At 42.5% G+C, this 21659-nt stretch overlaps 2 protein-coding genes across 8 annotated transcripts in view; both read left to right on the forward strand.

The window, feature by feature from the left end:
• The first annotated feature begins 2942 nt into the window (after positions 1 to 2942).
• On the forward strand, positions 2943 to 16598 carry YIPF4 (Yip1 domain family member 4). Its single transcript, XM_042890621.1, has 6 exons — positions 2943 to 3054; positions 5982 to 6135; positions 8261 to 8432; positions 10123 to 10200; positions 11760 to 11873; positions 14100 to 16598. The coding sequence occupies exons 1-6, from the start codon at positions 2958 to 2960 to the stop codon at positions 14235 to 14237; spliced, it is 753 nt and encodes a 250-aa protein (XP_042746555.1). The 5' UTR covers positions 2943 to 2957; the 3' UTR covers positions 14238 to 16598.
• Positions 16599 to 17567: 969 nt separating this feature from the next.
• The window catches only part of BIRC6 (baculoviral IAP repeat containing 6), a 170949-nt gene continuing 166857 nt past the window's right edge, over positions 17568 to 21659 (forward strand). For all 7 annotated transcript variants that reach the window (XM_042891308.1, XM_042891334.1, XM_042891327.1 and 4 more), the window contains exon 1: positions 17568 to 17826. In XM_042891308.1, the coding sequence (XP_042747242.1) occupies positions 17568 to 17826 (259 nt within the window). The remainder of the gene's footprint in view (positions 17827 to 21659) is intronic.

A 21659-nucleotide genomic window follows, 5' to 3' on the forward strand; every position in this document is an offset into this window, starting at 1 on the left:
GTATTGTCTTTACAACCTCCTGACACAAGCTTTGTGCAGATTAGCTGGACTGGGATTGGTATGCTAGGTTTGTTTGACCACAGTATGCATTACCAACTTGAAAGGAGCACTCCAATACTTCATGACAACCAGCAAACAAGATAGCAAGACCTCAGTGGAAATGTGTAAGAAATAACTTCTCTAAACTATATGATAATATTTCCAAGTCCAAATGGTGTACAAACTTCAGATCAACTTGTTAAAACCTTCAGATTCCTAACATCATATGCTTGATTATGGTGTGAAATAGCAGAGGGGAAATTACCTCTTCTGTTGTATCATCCTTATCCATACTTATGTTTTCAAGTACAAGCCCTTCAGCATTATCAAGGATCTTTATTCCATCAGTAAGTTCAGTCGCAAAAAAATCCTCACCAGATTCATACACCACGTTAAGTTAGTGGAGATGGTCACCAAAGAGCAGAGCTCAGCGCTGCCCCTCGGCTCCTGTGAGGAGCTGCAGCCGCCATCAGGCTCCGCACCGCTCCTCTGCTCTGGGCAGAGCAAACCCAGGGACCTCAGCTGCTCCTCACGTCTGAAAGACTAATGTGAATTGGCTCCTGCAGAAGTATCACTGTAAATATTACACCTTTTTTTTAAAGCTTATTTTAAGCAAATGTCACCCAGGCTTTTCTTTTCTTTGTTCAAAGAGACACTTAAAATAAATGGTTGAAATTCCCTACTGCCTGACAAAGGCATCTGAGATTTCTTGGGGAAAACCGCGTACTGTAAAATGAAGTCAAAGTCTCTCTGAACTTTCTTCTTTACAAATTCAAGAGGTAAAATAGTGCTCAGAATGAAAATAATGCATCCACAGCAGCTTGCTGATAAATTAAAAAAAAGACCCTCAAGGAGCAGCAAATTGGCATAGTGCTTTACTCCACATTATCAGTAAGTTTCTCCTTCTGCAAGTTTCCTTCTGGTACGGCTACCTAACATCACGATTGCTTCAAGAGTATGTTGTACAATATCTTTCTGTTGCCAAAAATTGATGGAGATAAAAGCGTTCCTTGACATAAAACAAGCTCCAGTACATAACCAGTTGAAACCGTCGATTATGACAGTTCTCAGAAGCCTTCAGTCCAGGATCACCGGTCCCGTTACTGAATACTCTTCCTACCCGTAGACACGAGCGCCCCCCGGAGGCGCTGAACCCCCCCGGCAACAGCAGTGCGGGCGCGCCCCCTGCTGGCGGCCGGGAGTGTTGCTCCTCTGCCCTCGCAAGACGGGGCAAAGGGAGCAGCGGTTCTGTGTGGCTTGAAAACCTGCCCGCGGCCCCGAGAAGCTGCTCATGAGCGAGACGCATGTTCGTTTTGTCCCATTCACCCTCAAGTCTTGCTCTTACACTGCAACATTTCTGCTCTTGCTAGGAGACCATTACCAAGCTCCTCCAAGGTTCTGAGACCCAGCAAGTAAAAATTAACGATGAAGCAAATGAAAATGTTGCCTTTAGCACAAGCTATTCTTGGACCTTTTGTTCTCTGTTGTCATGGCTTAGTGCTTAACATCGAAACTAAATAATTACATTTTGTGTAAAATTACACAAATCCATTGTGCTATTCTGTATTATTAGGAAGGTTTTTGAATAATTAAAAAAAAAAAAGTCCTGCACAACTGTGATGACTTTTTTTTCTGCTGCTGCAAGGAAACAACCACTGAAACGTGTTGAAAGAGAACCTGATAACAGCAGGACAAGGGGAAATGGTTTTAAGTTGAAGGAGGGAAGATTTATGTTGGATGTCAGGGGAAGTTCTTTACTATGAGAGTGGTGAGGTGCTGGAACAGGCTGCACAGAGAGGCTGTGGATGCCCCGTCCCTGGAGGTGTTCCAGGCCAGGTCGGATGGGGCCCTGGGCACCTGGCCTAGTATTAAATGGGGAGGTTGGTGGCCCTGCATGTTGTCAGGGGAATTGAAGATTCATGATCCTTGAGGTCCCTTCCAACCCTGGCTATTCTGTGATTCTGAGTTCAAATCTTCTATTTTTTTTTTTTTCTTTTTTCTTTTTTTGGTCTTTTATAAATCCAAACTGGTTATCTTGTGATATGAGGAAAAAAAAAAAAAAAAAAAGAAAAAGAAAAAGAAAAAGAAAAAGAAAAAGAAAAAGAAAAAAAGAACTTCCCCATCACACTCTTTCTGTAAAAATCAGTTTGGCTTTTACTTGTTCCAAGTTATTTGCAAAGGAATTTGCAGTGATTTCCTGCAATGGAATATAATGGAATATACGTGGGAAACAAAATTCCTTCTCCAAATTACTCTGCTAGAGCATTTATTCTTCCTATACTTTTTCAATGTATAATACAACCATATTTGTAGGGGAGGTTCAGACACGGCATTATAAGAAACTTCTCAAGCCTGAGAGCGATCAAACAGTGACACAGACATCCCAGCGAGGCGGTCCATGCTGCACGTCCGTCCATCTGGATAACGCCCTCCTTAATAAGCTTCAACTTTTGTTTGACCGCTAACGCGACCAACCGGAGCAACTCTCCGCCCGAGGCCCCGTGTTCGCCGGGCGTGTACGGCGCTGAGGCGTTGCTTCGATGCCGCGCACCGCCCCACAGCACTTACGCACGCAACGGCGCCGCGCCTGACGGCGTGGAGGCGGCGACCGCCGCAGGCCGAACGCCGACCCGGCCCGGTGGGCGTTAGCTCCGCGCCCTGACCAATCGGCGGCCGCGCTGCGCCGGAGCCGCACCGCCCACTCGTTGGGACGGAGAGAGGGCGGGACCTGCGGCGGCCAATCGCCGCCGAGCGGCGGGCGGGCGAGGTGCTCGGTGCCGCCCCGTGAGGCGGCTGCGCCGTGGCCCTTGGGCGCCGCTCAGCGCCGCGGCCGCCGCCCGGAGGCCCCAGGCAGGTTCAGGCCTCGCCGCCCGCCCCTCGCTGCTCGCTCCGGCCGCGGCCCCGCGGAGGGCGGGGAAATGCAGCCCCCGGGCCCTCAGCAGCCGCCGCAGCCGCCGCCGCTCTTCGCGCCCAACAACGGGGACTTCACTTTCGTCTCCTCGGCCGACGCCGAAGGTGAGCGCGGGGCCGCTCCCGCCGAGCGAGGGCCTCGGCCCGTCCCGAGGGCTGCGGGCGGCTCTCGCCCCCGCGGCGGAGGCACCGGCCTTCTCCCCAGCGCGCCGGCAGGGAGCGGGGCGCTGAGGCGGCGCCGTGGCGGTGTGTGCGTGGCAGGGCCGGCGGGCTGCTCGGTGCCCTGACGTAACCGCGGCGGGCGCTGTCCTCGGCGCCCTCCCACCCCCGGCTCCGGCGGCTCGCTGTCCGTTAAGCCGCGCTGCCTGCTGGCACCCGGCGTAGCTACGCTCGGGGATGTTTCGTACGGTGATGAGGGGTTAAGCGGGGACCGTGTGTAGGTGAGGGGGCGAGGTGCGGCCTACCTGCTGTGCAGACTGCGTACCTGTCGTGTAACTGCGTGCCGTGAGGGCTTAAGTCTCGGCGCTATGGAAGAGTCAACATTGTGCTACGTTATTTTGATGGAGAACGACCCTTGGGACTGTAGCCATTTAAATAACCAGCTTTCTGCTCCATCTGTGTAGTTACCCAATAGTTGTGGATCGGGTTGGGAACGGTGTACATCCTGGCTCTCGAACCTGGAAATGAAGAATTGAAGTGAAATGCCACTACAGAATGCTTAGCTCTGTTCTTTGGTGAACTTGTCAGCCCTTCTGACAGGGAATGCTAATTGACAGGTACAATCCACGTTGTTTTATTTTCATTTCCTTCTCCATTTCCACCATGGCCTGAGAAAGGAGCTAGGTGCCTCCAGAAGAAGACTCTCGGGATTCTCCCTGGAAGTGTTTGCTGAGAGCTATGTTAGTGCTCTGCTGGACCTAAGCCATAGTAAGCACCTGTCCTGTAGGATGTGTTGAACAGGGTTTGGCTCTGCGTTCTCTGTGGACGCAAGCAAGGTGTGATCTCATCCCTGTTTGAATGTAGCCCTGTGTAGTTTGCAGTGTTCTGCCTGTGACAGTGGTGGTGAAAACATCCAGACTCTCATTAGAGAACACCAGAAACATGAATTCCTGTCAGGTTCTTCAGTGCTCAGGTAGCCTGCTATTAACTGTTCTGCCATTACAAAGCAAACTAAAGAAGAGACAACAGCAGATTTTTTTCCTTGGTTTCTTCAGCTTTGTCCCATCGGAGATATCATCTTCAAAACAGACTTAAGATCACGTTAACTGGTTTCATGATCTGTAATCCGGTTGTAGGTATTCTGTAATCATCTTCTGCTAAAAGGAACATTGGTAAATAAGACTCATGTAGAAGATTTCTATCCTCAAGATGGGTTGTCACCAGTCACTGAGAACAGATAAATCAAATCCGTGGCTGATCGGACTGTTAGTGTCTTGTTTTGGCGGGCACAGTTGTGCACAAAGTATGACAAGGATCCTCCTTGCAAAGCAGTGCTGTGTTATAGACAAACCAATAACTTTAAAATGACAGAAAGGTCCAACTGATAATAGAAGTCTTGTGAGCCTTTCTCTGCCTTGAAGTTCAGGCTTTAAGAATCAATCTTTCCCCCTCCCTTCTCCTCTGAAGACGGCTTTGCTTACATCTGATGGGAGTGATATTAATGTGCGTATGGGTGCAGGAGCAAAGAGAAGTTTCTTGTTTAAGTTACTTTATGAGGATCCTGTGGGGATGATGTTCTCGGAATCAAAGCAGTGGATGGTTAGCTATCACAATTATGAAATGATTGAAAAGCAGTAATGGGGAAGCTTAAATTTATGCTGGAGTGCCCTAGCAAGCTGATTTAGGACAGCGAATCCTGTTAAATTAATTGTGATACTGAGCGTAGAGCAAATGATTCAGTAAATGCTGACTGAACACTGTAGGATGTCCTGTCATTGTAAGAATCTAAATTCTCCAAAACCATGTTGCTTTTGGATAGGGGTGTCAAACGTAACCCACAAATGTGACCTGACTTGTGTCAGTATGTGTTGCAGAAACATTTCAGAAGCACTCACTGTAGCTGAGTGTTCAGGGTAATTCATACGTGCGCTTGTGTGTAAATGCACACAACAATACAACTGCAAAACAAGGTTTTCTTTGGTGAAGCAAGATGATGTTGGATGGGAGGGGAGTTTTTGCCTCTCAAAACTTTTGTTACAAGGTTCATGCAAAGAACTGACTTGTTGCTGTGTTCTGTTTTTATGCAAAAAGTAAATTCCCAAATTCTTGGAATGTGTACTCTTATCATACACTAATGCTTTTTTATTACTTCAGGCTGCTTAGTGTATTTTCAGTTACTATTTTGTCTTTTTCCCTGGTACATAACTGACAACAAAGTGAATAAAATTAATATTGGTGACTTTGACTCAGCTGAAACGTGCAACAGTTGCTTATGTTTGTGTTTAGTACTGTGGTAGAGCAAGATGTTAGCATGTTAAAGAGCATTCCTTGTATCTCATTATTGAACAGAGCCTGGGGAGCTCTAGCAGTATTCTTTCTCCTAATGTTTTCCACTGTATTAAAAGCAGGTTACAAATGAGAAAAGTTACAAATGAGAAAAGCTACAAATGTTTTCCTCAGTGTGAAGTTGGATGCAAGCAGAGAATAGCTTGGGTGAAACAATGCCATTGTGCAGGAATGGGCTCTAAAAGAGATAATGTGGTCAGCAGAAAATGATAAATAATCCACAGTTTATGGTATGATGATTTAACTCCTTTATGCCTCCAAATGATCAGTGATAAAGCAGGAATTGCAGCATGGTCTGCTATCTAGAAGCTAGAACTTGCTAATTGGAGTCCTAAAACAACTTTGTTACTGCTGCATAAAACCAGAAGTACCCTTTCAGATTGTGTAACTGTTGGTGTATGACTATTCCGTGGTGATGACCTGCACATGTAGCTTTTGTACATATTTATTTATTTTGCAGTAATTTTGAAATCAAATGTATTTTGGCAAAATAAAAACTTATCTTTTCCTCTCCTTTTTTCTCCAAGATCCTAGTGGGTCCATAACAGCTCCAGATGTTAAGCTAAATCTTGGAGGAGAATTCATCAAAGAATCGTCTGCAACTACATTCCTGAGGCAGAGGGGGTATGGCTGGCTTCTGGAGGTGGAAGACGATGACCCAGAAGATAACAAGCCACTCCTGTATGTACTAATTGTTTGTGGATATCTCTTTGTTAGCTGCCTAGGGAAAACAAAGAGCTTGTAAGTCCTCAAACTGCCTGCTAGTCTTCTGCTGTGGCTAAAATTCTGTTTGACAAATTGCTCATCCAATTGGTCTCTTTTGGTGCAGGAGTGAAAATGCTGGTTTTTGTTATGGTGGGTTTTGTTTATTTTTATTATTTGTTTGTTTCTTTAGCTATAAAAGAGACTTGTCATTCACTGTGGGAGAGGAAGAGAGGAGGAAATAAAATCAAAATTTCATTACGTTATAAGAATAGAAATGTAATGGCTTTTGTATTCTTATCTGTTGATCTTGTCATGGTTTGAAAAACTAGATTGTGTTCTGCAGCACGGTTGCAAGTAAGGTAGCAGAAACTTTATATTCTCTGATGCTGCCTTATGAAGTTCTCTTAAGGGAGATTACTGTTGAAAGACAAAAATGTCTTTGAAACTGCTGATGTCTGCATCGCTTGTTCTGTTCACAGGAACGTGATTGTCAGAAGAAAGCTGTATCTGAAGGTTATTACTCTGAGGGGGGCTGCCTGGGTCTCAGTCTGTGTTCTCCACCTAAGCAACATCATTCTTGTTGCCTCAAAGTTTTCCTGTTTAAAGATAATGATGCTTTTAAAAGTGGAGTGAGAAGGAAAGTACTCTGACAGGTGCCTGGAGTGCTTAATAATGAAATTGTTATTTGAAAAGTACTTGAAATGCGCAGAAGTAGCATCTGTGTGTCTGAGTCTGTTCTGTAAACCTTTAATTTTAATTAAGAAATAGAATGGCATACTGAGGTGACAACAGATGAATTCCCTCTTTTGTGCAAAGTTGTATACCACACACAGAAAAATCAAGCTTGTGATTCAAAGACAGCTCTGTGTTCTAAGAAGCCTATTCTTGGAAGTGAGGAGAACAAGCCAGGAATAATTTTGTAGCAAAGAGGACAAATACCAGCCTCCTAACAGAGAAACTCAGTCTGATTTCACGTTGCAGCTTTTATGCAGTTCTGATAATTCCCAGAACGTGTGTTGTTATGAAACGTTCTAATCTGAATGCTTCTGTGGATTTAAAGAATAGCAGACAGCAAAGATAAGTTCTCTGATGCAGCGCTGTCACACGAGCATTTTGTCCAACAATTGGATTGTTTCTTTCCCCTCATTGGACAGCTGTGCTTTTGGCACTTGTCTCCTGTTACAGCTATCATCTCTTCAGTGAGGTAACTGTCAGCGCTGTGGGAAAGAGCTTTTTTACTTGAAACACTATCAGAAGCCTTAAGAAGTGACAGAGAAATCCACAAAGGAAATATTTCTGTTATGCAACTGTCAAGAGTGGAATATACACATATTAAATAAACAAAGGAGAAATATAACACTGCTTTAAAATGGAGAAAAATGGATGCTTTTGGTCCACTCCTTTATTCAGGGTTGTGTCGATGAACAGTTTTTGTTATTTAGGCACAAGTTAGAAACAAAAATTGTGACACAGCCTCAGTAACAGCAATCCTGAAATGGGCTTAAGAGAATCAATGAACAGTACTTCCTTTTTGAAGGAGAAATTGTGATGAATTGTCTTTGTATTTATTTCTTGCTGCTGCTTTATTTTCTGTTGATCTGATGAGATATATTTTGAATGGTATGGGATTAGTGAATGTAACTAAAATATTTCTTTAGGATTTGAAACAAAATTATTCCATAACAAATGTGCTCGTGGCAAACTTCAGCATAAGAACACGCAGACGTCCTACTGCTGAGTACACATCTTTGACTTCTGTTTCCAGTTTTATAAATGTCACACGTTCCTGTATGCCAGAAAATAGATCTCCTGTCTTAACGTAGGCTATTAAGATGTGCTGTGGATGTTTTCTATTCTCAGGCATGTAATTGATTTTTGTAGAATAAAATATGTCCGTGTCATACTGGTTATTGAATGTGTGATGAAGATATGGCGTTGCTTTTCTCTGGACAAATTGTTCCATTGCCAGTCATGGCTACAGAAAGCCTTATGGTGATAGGAGACCTGCTCTGTAAACCTTCTCTTAGTCCAGGAACTTAATTGTTATGATCTGTTTCATTTCTGTGCTGTATTGTAATGCTCCCTTGCTTTCCAATTTCAGGGAAGAACTCGACATTGATCTGAAGGATATTTACTACAAAATCCGATGTGTGTTGATGCCTATGCCGTCTCTTGGGTTTAATAGGCAGGTAGTGAGAGACAATCCAGACTTCTGGGGTCCTCTGGCAGTTGTCCTCTTCTTCTCAATGATTTCATTATATGGACAATTTAAGGTATGTACAAACCTTCTGCTTAAAAAGAAATCGGGACTAAATTTGGGGACATTATTGCTAAGCAATTTGCATTCTTATGTAAGCAGAAAGTCTCTTCTTCACATATTAATGTAGGGCATTCTAAATATGGTTTTTTGACTTACAATGTAGAAAGATAGCACTAAGAAATTTATTAAATAACCTACAGAAAGGTAAATCGTTATTAAAATGTCAGGCTTTTTTATATAATGAAAGAAAGATGTGGTTTCTAGAGGAAATAGATCAAGCTAATACATTTACAGTCATTAGTGAATCTTTCCGTTTTAGTTGTAACCTTTTGATAACTTGCATTCTATTACTAAAAGGAATACCAAAGAACTTTTGTGTAGATGTCATGAATTCTAACTTCCCAGCAGGTTAAGCTCTTTGTTTAATCTGTGATGTATTACAACGCTTTTCTGGTATGTTTAGTCTTCATTAGTGCACATTACTCTTTTGTCCTCTATGCTCAGTTACAATAACTTTCCTCTGGTTAATAGAATTTGCCTATAATTCTTTTTGAACTCAAAACTGAATAGTTATTTGAAGATACTGTGCAGATTTACTTGGCTTCTCTAAACACAGTTAAGCGCACATTCAAATTGAAATAGAAAAAACTATAATTTACAGCCACATTTTGAGTGTGAGCCTAGGTGATGTTTTTCTAGTAGTTAATTGCATCCCCCTGTGGGAGATCTTTGACTATGTGTGTAGTTACAGATATTTTAATTACAGCATAGAATAGCAATAAGGCATGTATGTAAAGTAGCAGAGTATGTGCTAGGATTTTTGTGAAAGGTAAGGGAGGCTCTCTGTGGCCTCTGGCCTCCATGTGATATACCAAACAGCGATAAAGATTTCCTCCTGTATGTTTCTGTGAGACTTGAAGTGAGTAGACCAAAACACCATAGGATTCAAATCTTCTGGGTGCACCACTTAGCTGTTTTCTAGACAAAGCAGGGACCATCCCTCAATCCCACAGTGGATCTGTTTGCTGCTGTTGTTTGTGTATCTACTGAACCCCAGGAACACCTAACTTACTTTGAAGGTTCTGTTGAGCTGGAGTGTGATTTTAAGACTTCTGAAACAATGAAAGAAGGAGGAAAATAATTACTTTTTTTTTTTTCTCCAGGATTCTGAATCTGTTTCTTAAATTGTAATCATAATGTTTTATCAAGAATTAAAGTCTTGTGCCTTCTGAGTATTCCTGGTCTGAGGAAAGAATTAAGTTGTGTCTTTACAGACAATGGAAGGAGAATCTCAACTCTCTGTACTGGTTGGGTTGACTTAAGGAGGAAAAAAAAAATCAAAACCAAACCAAGCAAACAAAAAACCTGAGCCAAATTTTTGAATAAGTGAAGATATTTCAATAGAGTGATCTTAGCTTTACTTTTTAGCTAACCTCTTCCTACTCTGATGGCACAGCGTAGTACTTACAAAACACTGTTTAAGCATCCCTTCTTCACTGAACTTACATTACTGTGATTTTGTAAATGTAACATCTGAATTTTATTTTCAAGCTCCGTTGTGGTACTGAATAAAACTAAACTTGCTGCAATTCAGAACTTAATTTTGTGTAATAAAGCTCTTGAGTGCAGTGAGGTGATTTATGATTTGTCTTTCCTTACAGTGAAGAAGAGTAATGTCAATTAATTGTTCTTTCCATTTTAAGGTTGTTTCTTGGATTATAACTATCTGGATATTTGGATCCTTGACAATTTTTTTACTGGCCAGGGTTCTTGGAGGAGAAGTAAGTACCTCTAATATATGGAAAGTTGGTAGAGGGAGGGAATTTCAAAATCTCTTGGCTGTGTTTTTCACTAATAGCTGGCTTTTCTTAGTGCTTGACTTTTGACATTGTAGCCACCTAAGAATGAGTGAAATTGAAAACTTCAGTGCATAGATTTCAGGTTCTCGGTCACCAAAGTAGAATCTAAAGTCTAGAAGTGGGCAGCTGCTCTTGCTATGCGGTGCATGGAGTGCTGGATGTGTTAAACTATCTGCAAATTCTTACCACAAATCTCAGAGCTTGTTGTGTGTGCCTCTGATCCAGAGCTGAAATCCTTTCTTGAGGTCAGGTTTGTTTTTTTTTTAAATGCTTTCCGTTTTTTCAGGCACTGAGCTAAATGGGGCCATTTATCTCACTTTTTTGAAAGTGGGCTGGCAGCAGTTGCGTAGCAGCCTTTCGTACAGAGCACCTACTGTTTTTGCTTTCATCCTTGGCCTGATGGAGTTCAAACCCATTAAGGGATGAAAGTCAGCGCATGTACTTCAGCTGCAAAGCCAATTGAAGTTCTGGCCTACATCCCTCCCTCCAGTTGCTTGCATCAGCAGGGTTGGCATAGCTGTTAAAGCTGTGTTTAAAAACTGAGTCACTGAGTGATTCAGGTGTAAACAGTGTCATGGCTTACAGCAAAGCCCACAAGCAGCTACTGTGGAACAGTCGCGAGGACAGAAGCTTGTGAAAATGGTATTGCAGTTTAAAATGCATTAATCGTCTTGTTAGTATCACTGATAAGTAAGTTCTATATTTTTACTGTGCATTTTCTGTTAATGGTTTGGTGGTGGTCTTTGTTATTTTTTTCCTTTTTAGGTTTTCCTTTTAATCATAATTGCTAGAGGGTTCTTGTCTGAAAAGTACTTGGAAAGAAAAAGCTTTTAGGAATGTGATTGCGTGGTATTTCAGCATACCAGTGTAATCCAGATGCCTTTAAGTCTGCAGGTTTTGTGGCTTAAAATGTAAAATTATCAGAATGTATTAACTGGTGAGAAAGGGGAGGGGGATCACTGTAGCTCTTCGGAGTTGATTGTGGAGGACTTAACTGCCACATGAGGTTGCTTAAAGACAGTTGCTTGTCTTGCTGCTATTTTTCCTAAGTTAAATCCAGCAAGTCTAAGTGAGCCAAGGGACATTTCCAGCTGCAATAGGGAAAAATCAAATGTTTTAATACCAGGAAGCTAATAGCAGTTGTGGAAGTACTTTGAACAAATCTGTTCAAGCTAGTCACAGTATATCAGGTTCTAGATCTTGATCTAAATGCTTCCCTTATAAGTGTTAAAATTATCATCTGAAGTTATTTTAATTTTGGTTTTTAAAGCAAGTTATGTTTCGTAGGAAGATTAACTACAAAATTCTAGAGGATTGAATAGAAAAAACAGTTTGCATGCTAGCAATCTTCCTTTGGCTAAAAATTCATGAATTGTCAACACATTTTTATGGTTACTCATACTGTTAAAAAACTGGAAAAGGATTGTGTGATAGAAGTAATTTTGTACTAAAGCTTGTTTTTATGTGCTTGAAAATTCCAGGTTGCTTATGGCCAAGTTCTTGGTGTGATAGGATATTCCTTGCTTCCCCTCATTGTCATAGCTCCTGTACTTTTGGTGGTTGGATCATTTGAAGTGGTTTCTACCTTAATAAAAGTAAGTTCAGTAACATGTACCGAGAATTGTTTACTGTTGTTCTGTATCACTTTGCTGACACTTGAAGTATGAACACTTGAAGTCCATACAGGACAACACCTGTTAAAATACTTAGAAATATAACCTGAACTCTGTGGTTCTTTTGGTTATGGCTGCTAAGCAAATTCTGTTTTAAATGTTTCTTTTGAGTATTTGGGAACATACAGTCTCCGGAAGTATGAAACCACCTGTTTTTATAAGCTTAGCTTCTGTTTAAGTATTTTGACATGTTATATTAGTTGCACTGAAAATCAAATAGGACTGTCATTTTTAAAGAAGGATGCATAATTAAAAATCTGAAGTATCTGAAAATAAGCTGTTCTATCCCTTCCCCCATCATCAAGTTTTAGTTACTGCTGTACAGAAGTAGAATGTGAGGCACAAAGCAGAAATAATGTCCTTGATACTACCTGCTGTTGGACACCTTTGATGAAATTAGCATCATTCCCTGATAGATCCTAGAAGTGCATGATGTTCTTGAACACTTAATACAACTCTTATAGTTAGCTTTTGAAGTCATTGCTAAACTTCTGGCGCTGACTGAGAAAACTTTTTGAGATCTTGCTCTGATGATTTGATTAATTTCTGTCCTATTGACTTGTTGGTTTACAACATAATTGAAATACAACTAAGTGTATGATAAACCGGAATAGCAGTTCTGCTTGTGATTTGATAACTTGCAATTGCTATTAGGGGATACATTCAGAAAGCAAATTATTAACTTGGCATTTAACTAATATGTAACTTAAAAATAAATACAAGTAGTTAATGAAACGTCTGTTACCTGATTGCTAATAACCTTACATTAACTTCAGGGCAGACCTCTACAAGTTTCCTACCTTTGGATGGTCAGGTGTGAAAATGCAGGACAAGCTCCACAGGGGCCAAAACTACCTACACTGACAAGTACTACTTACTGTGGCTTAGGAGCTCTGGGGACACACGTTCCTCAGTCTTAAAGCTGGGGAACTTAAACAGGGAAACAGCATTACTCAGTTGTCTTCCAGGTACAGTCAGCAAACTACTTAAGCACCTTGATTGGTTTGGGGATTTTTGCTGCAGTTTTCTTAATGTATCAGAGAATTTAGTCACAATCCTGAGATAATTTCATAAATATATATCTAGTAATTATATATATATAATTATTATTACTATTACTTTCCTTCTTGTTCATCTCCACAGTCCCAGTTCAGGCACCTTAACCACTAATATGCAGCTGGGGTTGGTTTGTTCTTAGCAATGGCAGTTGAACCAGTCCCACCATCCATCAAGCATCTTGAGCTTCCTGACAGCACTGTGGGAAAATTTCTTTACTGGGATTCTGTTGTGTCTGCCCTTCACTGAACAGACCTTTGGCCATGCTGCTTGCAGGAAATGAGTGCTTTTCCTTTGTCATTAGTATTCAAGTTGTTGCTTGAGAATAAAAGATGTCCCATTATTTTTTGCTGTAACCTTATTAACTTGAGACTTGAGTCGAATTTGCTGACCTGAAGACTTCGAAAAATGAAGTTTTAAGAAGTAGGTAGACTAACTGCATGTAACATAGTGAATATTTACACATAGTGATACTTTCTACCAGTCTTTTGAAATGGTTAGTTATTAACTGAGGAAGCAATCAAGTGTTTGACACAGATTCTATTTTGGGAAGTTTCTCATTGCACCTGAAAGGACTAGGAACAGAATGTTTCAGTTACTTTAAGATGGGGGCCCATAATTAAAGCTTATGAGTCAGACAAATCCTGAAGTAAAAAAGGGCAATTTAACACTCTGGTATATCTCATAGGTAGAAGTCAAGCATAGCAACTTTTTTCTTCAGAGAAAAATTCAGTGTTTTCTGAGTTGAAGAAACTTACATCTTGTATTATCCATGTGTCTTATGTTAGAGGAAACTTACTGTGAGTTAGCTGCTTGTCTCAGTAGAAATGTTATCTTAGTCTAACATAACACACCTGTATTAAATACTTTTCTAGACTGAAATGATTATCTATAGCGTGTTATTTCATGAAGTCAGAAGTCAGGGTCAGAAGTATTGCTTGTGAGGTTTGCTTTATTATTTTCTTTCTTCCACACTAAGTTGTACATCTCTAATTATGTTGAAAGTAACTATTTTTTTTTGTTTGTTTGTTTAATTTTGAGCAATTTTCTTATGGCATCAGCTATATGAAGACTGTTTGTTTTCTATTTCAGCTGTTTGGAGTCTTTTGGGCTGCATACAGCGCTGCATCTTTACTAGTCGGAGAAGAATTCAAGACCAAGAAGCCCCTTCTAATTTATCCCATCTTTTTATTATACATTTATTTCCTGTCCTTATACACTGGGGTGTGATCTAGTGAAAGATGTGGCCAAAATCCATGTTTTCTTCACTTGCAGACTGATAATGTGTAAGATTAAGGAGGCTGGAAATAATACAAGTGACTGTTTTGTATCCAGTTGTCAAGATGTTTTAAGATTGAAGAGCATATTTGTGTATATTATTTAATGAAGTAATTGTAGCTATATAGATTTGTATCAAAGTTCTAGGTTTGTTTAAGACTCTTCAGATTTTAATGAACAAAATAAAAGACCTTGTGTTTTATAAAAAAAAGTGTAGCAAAACCACAACTCTATACCTGTGCCAAAAGCACTAGGACCAGATTACTATATTAGAGGAGAAAAATAAGTTAATTGTAACAATCTCAAAGTGCAATTTTTTTCTTTTGAGCTTAAACAGCTGGCTTTTTTTGGCACAGCAAATTCTGTAGATAATATATATATTTATTAAACAGTCCTTATTGTTCACAGAATAGCCTGTATAATGAAGACATGAAGATACTACTTATAATTTAGTGCCTCAATTACTTTCATTTGGCTCTTGAGTTTTTATAAATTCCAATTTGTTTCCAAAATATGTATATATTGTGTATTTTGTATCTATGACTTGCGTGTAGCATACGTACTCCTTGGTTAAGGATGTGTATTGGGTTTTCAAAATTTGAAAATACAAGTATTTAAGGTCTTCATTTACCATCTCTGACCAAAGGAGCAAGACACTTACTGTGTAACAGAAAACATTAAATTGCTTCTTTAGAGACTCAAGTTAATTTACTCCAGTTTTAAATTTAGAAAGAAATAGGTGAACACCTGCCTCAACTGTAGGGCTGGTTTAGTGTCAGAGGGGGAAAAAAAATCCAATTTGCGTGCTCTTGAAACAGTGTTTTATGATGACAAAATAAAAAGAATGCTTCCCCAAGTATATTTTATAACATCTTGCTCTATTTTTTTTTTTTTTTAATAGTAATGACATTTAACCTGCATTTTCCTTTTTTCCCAAGGTTGATTCCTTACAAAAAGTAACAATATTTGTAAGGTCAGATTCTCTCCCCCACACCCCCACTAGAAGAGCTAGAACTACAGCCTCAGTAACAGTCTTGCTAATTTTGACTATCCAAGGATTATGTAAGAAGGTGATGACATTAAATATTTCCTGTGTACTGTGTTGATTGCTTATGTAATAGTCCTAACGGTAACGTTTCTTCTCAAGAAAACTCCACTGAAATTCACTTTGCATGGTACTTTGTTGTTTGCAACCTTCAGTATTTAGCATTACCAAATAGATCTCAAGTATCTTTTATTATTTTAATCTTTGGCTGGGGGAAGCATTTCCCTAGCCTTTTTTTTTTTTTTTCCTCCATCCCAACGCGGGAAATAAAAGTCACCCATGGAAGGGAATAGCAAGGGCTATCTTTGATCCGTAATGGATGTATTTCCTTGTGAGAAGTTTCTCAGCTTTTTCAATGGCACAACTTGCCAGTTTAGCAACTTATTTTTACCGCTCGTTGTTGATGCAAAATACAAATGTAAATTCCAGTTCTACTGTGGCCCTTTAGCTTACTTGGACTGCTTCTCTGGCTGATGCTTGTGTTGGTTGGAAACAAAACTACTGAAAGTTGATATTGGACATAAAACTGTAACATAATATTCTGTCTTGTAATACATTAAAGGACAAAACCTGGTGGAGTGACTGACTTTTCACCTAATTTTTGACTTCTGCGGAAGTTTTGGTGGAATTGCTGTAGTCGTATGTATATGCTGGCAGCTTAGTTCTTATCTGGAATATTTTAAGAATACTCAATCCCCACTTAAAAAAAAAAAGTTAGTGATGCACACTAGCTTTATTTTGAAAAGTAATCTGGTCTTACCTCTTTCATGGCTGTGTTTCTTAATCAGGAGTATCAGGCTGTAAGACTCCAGACAAACACTGAGAGTTCACATTTAATGCCACCGCAAACATGAGAGGTAAGGATGCACGTAGTTTACTGTGCTGTCAGAGGGTTTAGGCTCACCTTCTCTTTGCATAGCTGTTCTGTTGGTGTTCATAACAGACCTGTGCATCTGAAATGACTATAAACATTGAGGATGCAATAACGTTCTATTTTGTCTTGAAATATCTTCATTTCCTCTGTATTAGCGTTCTGTGAAACTGATAGCTGCAACTGAAATGTTCCTTTTGACAGATTGGGCACATGTAATATGCAATGTCAATATGCACAACAGTACATATTTTGTACGCAATTGCAGATTTGCACCTGTTACTCCGCATCTTTAGAGTCACCTTTTGCATATGCTGTGCAAAAATATGTACAGACAGCTCAAACGGTTCTCATAGTTTGTAATAACTTTGCATTCAATAAACTTATTTTTAGATAAGGTATGTGTAAGTGCAAGATGTATTTTATAAGAGTTTTTAATTAAGCTTGTTTATTTCATGTATATTTATTAAGGCACATCTCTATTCCTATCCCTGTCATCCATCCCAAGCTTTGTGACAATAAATAAATGCTGGGCATGATAAAGACACACAGCTTTTATTTGTCACGTATGGACGCCCGGTATCTACCAGCAACGTGGGCCACCAAGATGGAGCACCTTACATCAAGATGGAGATGCACGATCGCCACGTGCTCTTTGCCGTACGGATACCGGGCAGTTCGCGGCTGCACACCTACTTGGAAATTACATGAAGCCCTTGGTCCGCCTCGGAGACACAGACACTTTCCCGCTATTATCTTCTGCTAATCTGAATCCTTTGATAAAGACGCTCCCGCCGAATCCCGCGGTTGCTCAGAGCAGCCGCGGCCTACGGCAGCACAAAACCTGTCATTTCTGAAGCCCGTTAACGCCGGCGTCCTCCTGCTGCCGTCGCCGGGCGGACTCTCCCGGGAGTTCCCGCACCGTTCTCCCGGCGCAAGAAGAGCGCGCGCCGCATGGGCCTAGCTTTTACCCGGAGCGCTTAACTGCGCGGCAGCGAGGGCACGGAACGAAGGGCGGCTCCAGGCGCGGCCGCCGCCCTGCCGCCGGGGGCGCAGCCCTGCGCGCGAGCGAGCGGGGCAGCGCGCGGGAGGCTCGCGCCCTTGGGAAGCCGCGCGCGCGGCCCAGCTCCGCCCCTCGCTTCCCTGCCGCCCGCCATTCTGTGTGACGGGCGGCCGCTCGTTCCCTCCTCCCGCTCTCGGGCCCGCGCTCGGTTCCGCGTCCGGCGCGATTGCGTCACTTCCGTCTCACGCTGGCGCTCTCCCTTTCCCCCTCTCCCCGGACCCGGATGGTGACTGGCGGCGGCGGCCGGGCCTGTCACTGAGCGGCCCCGGGCCTCTTGTCCTGAGGGCGGCGGCGGCCGGCAACATGGCGGCGGCGGCGGCGGCCTCCTGCTCCGCGGCGGCGGCGGCGCCCGCTGGGCCCGGACCGGGGCCGGCGTCGGCCGGGCCGGGCTCCTGCGAGTGGCTGCTGCTGCGGGACGGCTGCCTGCGCTGCGACGCCGACGGGCTGTGCAGCCTGTGCTACCACCCGGCGCTCAACGCCATCCTGGCCGTGACCGCGCGCGGCGCCATCAAAGTCATCGACGGCACCTCGGGGGCCACGCTGCAGGCCTCGGCCCTCAACGGTGAGCGCGGCCCCGCGGCGGGGAGAGGCGGCGGCCACCGTGCCGTGCGCCGTGGCGGAGGGAGGGGCGGCCTTCGGGCGGGGGTCGGCCGGCCCCGGGGCAGCGCTGAGGGGCGTACCCGGCTCCTCGGCGCCTCTCCGCGTTTGCGAGCCGGAGCCGTTCCTGCTCTCTCCGGCGGACGCGTTCGCGTGGGCAGCGGCGGGATAGCCGCGTTCCGTAACGCGGAGCGGCGTGGCCGTCTCCTCTATCCGTGGCGCGGATAGAGGAAGAAAGGGCCGCGTAGGGCGGCGTTTTGCCGCTTCGGTTTTTCAGTGTCGGCAGCGTAAATTTGAGCCTTCGAGCGTGTTGTGCTTGGATGGGCGTAGTTCTCGTTGCTGTCGATGGGTGATACTGTAATGCGTGCGAGTACTGAGCCTTCAGCCGGGTTCGTCCAGAAGGCTTTCTCAAGGGTGTGATTTGTCTTGCCGCGAAGAATTATTGAAGATTGAAGTCGTTCTAAAAGTTTTTTGGTAGTGCGTTTTGAATGTACGTTTGCATTGTTCTCCAGGCTGCTGAGTGTCACGGCTGTCTTTGGAGCTGGTAGTAATATCTTTGCTGCAATGGTCAGACTAGTCCATCTTAGTGGCCTTTTCCAGCTTAAACTGTTCAGTGATCCTGTGGTAGAGAGACACAGTTACATGCTGGCTCAGGCTGCAGCACGTCGGTAACTACAAAGCAGTGATCTCTGTTGCCCACTGATGTCTTTTACTTTATTTAAAAACTAGATCTGTAGGAGAAGTTCCTTGTGCAGCTCAGGCTTTTTTTTCCCCCTAGTTTGTGCATTTGTTCTTAGGCTGTGACACTTGTCAGAATATTGCAGGGTGGTTTTTTGTATGTTGTGAGAGCAGACCTTGGATTAGAAATTTGTGTTCTCACTTGTTGTGTGTTTTGCACTTTGTTTCTCCTTATTGTTGTAGAGTTACGTGTTGTGAAGTGGATCCGGCTTTGCTGAGTGGTGTGAGTGAAGGATTGACAGTTGTCACCTGCATGTAGCCTAGCAATGTCAGCAATTGTACGGACGTGACACAGTCTGAGTAATATATGTACTTTTACCTTGAAAACCAGCAACTGTATTATAGTGCCAGGTTAAAGAGAACAAAACAAAAGAACATGATTTCCTCTCACAATTCGAAGTTGGGTGCATTATAAACTCGTAAGTGGTTGGAGAAGAAATAATTTCTGTGGGATTCAGAAGTTGTCGCTGCTTTTGTTGTATCTTGCTTGTACTGAAAGTGAGACTCTTGTATGGTGTTCCCCACTTTGTTCAGAATTCAAATCACTGCTTCTAAAGCACCCTTTCTTCTACCTTACTTCTCAAATGCTTCTACATTAATAACTTTCATTTCTCTTCTTCAAATAGTTACCACAATTTGAGGCTTGCTTCTGAGCTGTGGGGGAAGTAGGCATAAATGGAGGACTTGATTTGTAATTGGCTGCCTGTGTAGGAAATGTTTAATGATCACGAGCAGAAGTGAACTCTAAATCAAAGTCTGAGGTTTGGGTTTGTGGAGTTGGTTTTTTTTTTTTCATTTTTCTATGATAAAATTCTTGCAGGGGATTTGATTTAGTATTCAAAACGCTAATGGCAATTTTCCCCTCCATAGTAACTATTTAAAAATAACTTACTGCTCTGCCTGTGTTACATACGTTCAGCCGTGTGTGCTTCCGGTAGTGTCAGTCTTCTCTGCGACATGGGAATGACTGCAAAAGATGGATTCTGCTCCTCCTCACATCAAACAACAGAGCTGCTTGCAGTGTGACCAAATATTGTCTGCTCCCAGATGGCTGATGGTTCTGTTTAAATTTATAACCTGCAATAATTTGAAGAAAATACAAGTGAACTTCATTACGGATTGAGACTGACGTGGCTGACAGAAACGGGGTACATCTCAGCAGTTGGTGGCTGTTGAGGCTGCTGTTGACTGTGCTGATTGTTGTCAGCCGTTCTTTGGAAAGAGGAGAAGTGATGTCTGCTTACTGTGTGCAGGACAAACTCTTGGAGTGTCAGATGTTGGTAGCTGGACACGCAGACCTGCAGGCCGGCTCTGTCCCTGTGTGCTCCCCTGACATAAATGACAAGTCAAAGTATATTGTTGCTACAGGGACTTCTGGTGCCACACCTAAAAATAGTGTCTCTAGGAATTAAAACTGCTTCTCTTGTGAGGCTGCTGTCCTCCTTGGTGACTGGGCTGCAGGCCTTTTGCCCTGCCAAGAGGTTTGCGTTAGACAGAAGTGCTTTTGCATTTTTCTTGTTATCTGTGGGGATAAAAAAAAAATAACCAAACAAAACCATACCAGCCTTTCTCTCTAGAAAGCAGAGGAAGAAAAAGGATCCCTTAACAAGGGAAAGGAATAAAAATGCAATAAAATGAAATATCACCAAACCCTGGTATTGCTTTCATCCATGGTTTGCTGCGAGAAGATATTAAGCTTTGAGCTCCTTCTTAGTGAAAAGATTGAAGCTGTGGAATATTAAAATCAGTAGAGCAGTGGAGCCTGCATTGATCACAACGTATATGCGGATTGCTGTCATTGATGTATTAAAAGAACAAGATAAAAGATTCACAGCCAGAAGGCAGTTCAGTTATAGATCATGTCTTCATGCTTCCGGAGGTTTGGATGTGGTCTTTGGCCTTTGTGCTTCAGTTTCTGATGTCAACATAATTGGTCTGATTTATCTGATGATCTGGGGGTTGTTGTTCTGAGCCCAAATTGCAGGAATTCCATGAGGAATGCTTAGGCTTTTCACTCCCATCCCGTGCTTCTTTGGGATCTTCTACACTGGATCTTCTAAGATCTGCCTCCTGAATGTGTGCAATCATTTTCTACTGTTTAAGTCTGTTCCCTGTGTGGGCTCTGTAGGTGCATTCAAGACAGCCAGGGATTGGTTGCAACAGCTCAGGGTGTGATAATGAAAAAGAGTGTCATTGGTAAGGGGAAAATGAAGTGAGCATTTAGTGTGAACCTTTGTCTTACCTGTTCAGGATTGTTCTTTCTATTCTCTTAAGTGAACACCATCACTTCAGAGTGACCTGCAGGCAAATGCAAGAACGGTTCCTATGATTGCTGGCAGTTGAGCATTTCTGTGTGCTTGTTAGTAGTGGTCACTTTGTAGGGACTAGTAGGAGTCTGTCACACAAGTCTGTCGAGTGCCTTATTCCTGTTTAGCATTTCAGTACTTGTGTGCTTCCAGTTTCAAGCTGAATGGTGGTATCCAAAGAACATGAACGATTCAAATACCGGTTTCCAGATGCAGTGCTAAGAAAAAACCTTTTCCTCTGTCTTGAAGAAAAAAAACTTAAAAAGCCTTCCCCCAGGCAAAATAAAATTCTCCAATTTCAGATGGCTCTCTTCATGTTCGTATGATATTTGACTTGTCAGATCCTTTTATTCACAAATGAAATAAGAAAACTGTGTGAACTGAGAGAGTGCTGCAGTTCGCAGGGAAGCTTGACCAGGAACACAGGAGGGAACCAGGATGTACTGTGTGAGGGACACTGACCATCTTAAATGTTTCTGTAGTTTTTTTCTAGAGGAAATTGACATAGCAATGACATCAGAGTCTCATTTGCTAAAGTATTTTTGTTTGCTTGCTAGAGTCTTTAAGATGACTATAGACGCCATAACGGTAATCAAAGTACAGACCTCTGAATCCAAGTGCTTAATATAGAAAGTTGTCTGTTCATTGTATGCATACACCAGTTCCTGCAAGGGAAACAGAGATTTGGAATTATCGCCAGAGGCCCTCATGTTCCTGTTCCTCCAGCAGAAGAATTTAGAAAGAAAGAGATCCC

Source organism: Lagopus leucura, unplaced genomic scaffold (assembly GCF_019238085.1).
Source record: "Lagopus leucura isolate 7727_CA_CO unplaced genomic scaffold, USGS_WTPT01 Super-Scaffold_73, whole genome shotgun sequence".
Lineage (NCBI taxonomy): Eukaryota > Metazoa > Chordata > Aves > Galliformes > Phasianidae > Lagopus > Lagopus leucura.

Bases quoted from the DNA above. Each gene is read 5' to 3' on its own strand.
- YIPF4 (XM_042890621.1), top strand. From the start codon at position 2,958: ATGCAGCCCCCGGGCCCTCAGCAGCCGCCGCAGCCGCCGCCGCTCTTC. The intron at 6,136-8,260 runs GTATGTACTAAT...TTCCAATTTCAG, and splicing joins GAAGATAACAAGCCACTCCT to GGAAGAACTCGACATTGATC. The intron at 8,433-10,122 runs GTATGTACAAAC...TTCCATTTTAAG, and splicing joins CATTATATGGACAATTTAAG to GTTGTTTCTTGGATTATAAC.